General features: G+C 43.2%; 1 protein-coding gene across 1 annotated transcript; it reads right to left on the reverse strand.

The window, feature by feature from the left end:
- Positions 1–337: 337 nt before the first annotated feature.
- LOC109512594 (excitatory amino acid transporter 5-like) lies at positions 338–3,087 on the reverse strand. The gene is made up of 2 exons (XM_019864436.1): positions 2,556–3,087; positions 338–523 (listed from the first exon to the last, which is right to left on the reverse strand). The coding sequence occupies exons 1-2, from the start codon at positions 2,765–2,767 to the stop codon at positions 436–438; spliced, it is 300 nt and encodes a 99-aa protein (XP_019719995.1). The 5' UTR covers positions 2,768–3,087; the 3' UTR covers positions 338–435.
- Positions 3,088–3,130: the final 43 nt, after the last annotated feature.

Below are 3,130 nucleotides of genomic sequence, written 5' to 3' on the forward strand. Positions count from 1 at the left end.
TTCGTGACAGGGGTTCACTTTGTCCCGGGGAGTCAAGTTCAGCATTTGCTTCAATGATATCTGGCGTCATCTAGTGTCGTGAATGGGTATAACGTCTAGACCCCAAATATAAGACGACCCCCACTTTTTCAGTCTTATTTCAATGCAAAAAACACCGTCTTATATTCGGGCCAATACGGTACTTTAATTCTTTGTAATGATTTCAGTTCTTTTTCTATTGCACCATATTCATTTTTTTTTTAACCCTATCGGGGACGGCGGTTACTACAGTGGACAGCTTATCATGGTATCAGGTTATAGGGTGCATGAAAGGGTTAAAGACACACTTAAAAAAAAAATTCAACATAAAACTTTGCTTTGACACTGAAACTGATTTTCATCCCTTCCAATGGGAAATGCAAGCACGCTTTTTCAAAATTTCATGCGCTTCAGCATTCACACAATAAAACACAGTGGTAGGAAATGTAACACTCCAATTACCTGTTGAAACGTCGCTTGAACCAAGTTTGCTGGAAACATGTTGCTGCAGAGGAGAGGTTGAAAGGTTTGTTAAAAACCCCGAAGGAACCGACATGCAGCGAACAACCCTCACAGAGCAACGTAATGTCAACTTCCATCTTGTAGCAGCCATAATGTCATGAACATTTTCTGAAAAGAACTTCTTCATTCAAATATCTGCGTATTGAAATGATTCTCAGCATTTCTAGCATTCTCGTTTTATCCTTTTTTTTTCTCCCTACAACACAACAAAACAAGCTAAAAGCAGACTCATGTTCCAAGTACCACTCAAGTCCTTTTAGTTGAAGCGGGTATGCTCCCTTCCACCGAGGGCAGCTACAGCATCACTCTGAGAGCGGTGGCACATGTCCTTACATTCAAGGCGAGGGCGTGAGGAGAGCATAAATCCAAGGAACTCAAATGTAATGCAGCGGAGTAGAAAACAATGCAGCATGAACGACCAACCAAGTCTGCGGCACGTGCTGAGTGCGATTTGCGTTGGGGTATTCATTCAAAAGTCCATTTTGTGTCCAAGACGAAGCAAATGTAGCTAATGTGCTATCTTCATCCCCCCACGCGCGCTTAAATGTCTTCATATTTACGAACACGATGCTCATTATGCGTACTTATCACACACGCTGACATGCGCTACTACTGGGTCCGACACGCTGGGCCATTTGCGAACGTACCAATATAGCGCGGCTGCATGATAGATGGAGGCTTGAAAGAAGCTTTGCCAGATAAATCCAAAGCCCAGCTGTGCTCTTTTACAACACGTATACACACACACACACACACACACACACACACACACACACACACACACACACACACACACACACGGAGAGCCTGCGCACGTCACCATTGTCATAATCAGTACACAGTTGAATCGCGTCGACTTTGCTCGCTCATTCATTCAAAGGCAATTTATTCCCGCTGTAATTTGATTCAAGGCGATGAAAATAGACCAAAATTTTCCAAGGGTTTTCCTCCCAAGACGATGAGAAAACCTCGCGGCCTCTTCTTGACATGCTTTTGTTTTTGACCATGACTACAAATATGATTGGAGCACAACAAAAAAATTACGCGGCGGCGGTGTCGTGCCCGTTGACCTAGTGTCACACTGACACAGTGGCTCTCGGGGGCCCGCAACAAAGCTGACCTCAAACACACCCTGCTGGCTTTGAGCAGCTCTAATTAGCTTAGCGCGACAGCCCGCTGGCACACATTACTCAAGGATTTCCCCTCCTTGCTCGAGCACTCCCGTGACTTCACTCCTCATAAGATTGCGTGTGCAGTCGACCACAAAATAATTTCACTGATAATGTGTCCAAGTGTGTCGTAAACCGATTGCAAACCAATGAAAGGGTTCGCTTTTAAGAAAAATTCCACAGCGAAGGCATCACAAGTGAGTCTGGCGGATTACATCCGTCATTTGAAGGGGACATGGAAAAGGCCAGCAAGAATTTATCTGCTGACCAAACACGATTAGAAGCATTGACCTACTTTTACAATTTAAATTCAGGTTTTTTTTTTTTTTTTTTTGAAGATGATATTGAATTAATTTATTCCCAATCGTCTATTCTCATTTCGTAGCGTTTATTTTGACTATGCCGCTATGTTCGTTTTTTTTTTTTTTTTAATCCAATCAAATTTCAATCTACACTTGTTGCTATGCTAGTCTAATCTGCTCAGAAAGCAAGATGGCCCCTGCAGATGTCAACATTTTCCCTGCTCCTGATTGGTTGGTCCGAGCAAGCACATTTCAATCGGTAAAACACGTCTGGAGCATTTATAAATGCTGCCTGTTGAGTATGATATGTTTTATTTACATTTGAAATCTATTGTTATTGATTCTGAACTGCTCTAAATGATGAACGCTTATCCCGGTTGTTAGCATTAGCTGATACAAATAAGGGTTAAGCAGTTGTTGATGTGGAGGCATTACAAGTACAGCACTGTTTGTTTGACAAAGAAACAATTCATTCCTACCAAAATGCCGACTAAGCGAAGTTACCAGACGGTGAACACGGAACGGCTTTGCGGCTAGCGCTCACCGAATGAGATCCAGCAGAGCGTCGGCCGAGCTGGTCATGGGCTTCTTGCTCTCCTCGGAATCCTCCTTCTGAGCGGCTCCTCCGGGGTGAATGATGTACACCATGATGATGCCCACCACCACAGCAACAAAGGTGGTCCAGAGGTAGTAGGAAATAGTCATGATCCCCAGTCGACTCGAGCATTTGGCATCCAGGGCAGCCAGACCTGACATCAAACTAATTGAAATTTTCCAAGGAGGAGGACAGAGAGAGAAGAAAAGGAAGAGAAAAACATTTTAGAAAAACAATTTGTCCCCCTCAAATTGTGTGTGATGATTGAATTGTACACGCGCACACATGAATGTAAACTGGATTGCAAGGTAAATCTATTTTGCTGAACGTCGTGATTATAATTTCAGTACAAGATATCACTGCGCGTGTATGAGTAACTTCAATGTCCGGCTGCGTGAAGAGCTCGTCCTGCGCTGGTCACAGATTCGACCTCAGACGCAAAATTAGATCACAGGGCAAAAGTCAAGCTGAGCTTGATTGGTATAGCTTTGACAAAAACAAAACAAAACAAAACAAAAAAAAAA

Source organism: Hippocampus comes, unplaced genomic scaffold (assembly GCF_001891065.2).
Source record: "Hippocampus comes isolate QL1 unplaced genomic scaffold, H_comes_QL1_v1.1 scaffold767, whole genome shotgun sequence".
NCBI classification, from domain to species: domain Eukaryota; kingdom Metazoa; phylum Chordata; class Actinopteri; order Syngnathiformes; family Syngnathidae; genus Hippocampus; species Hippocampus comes.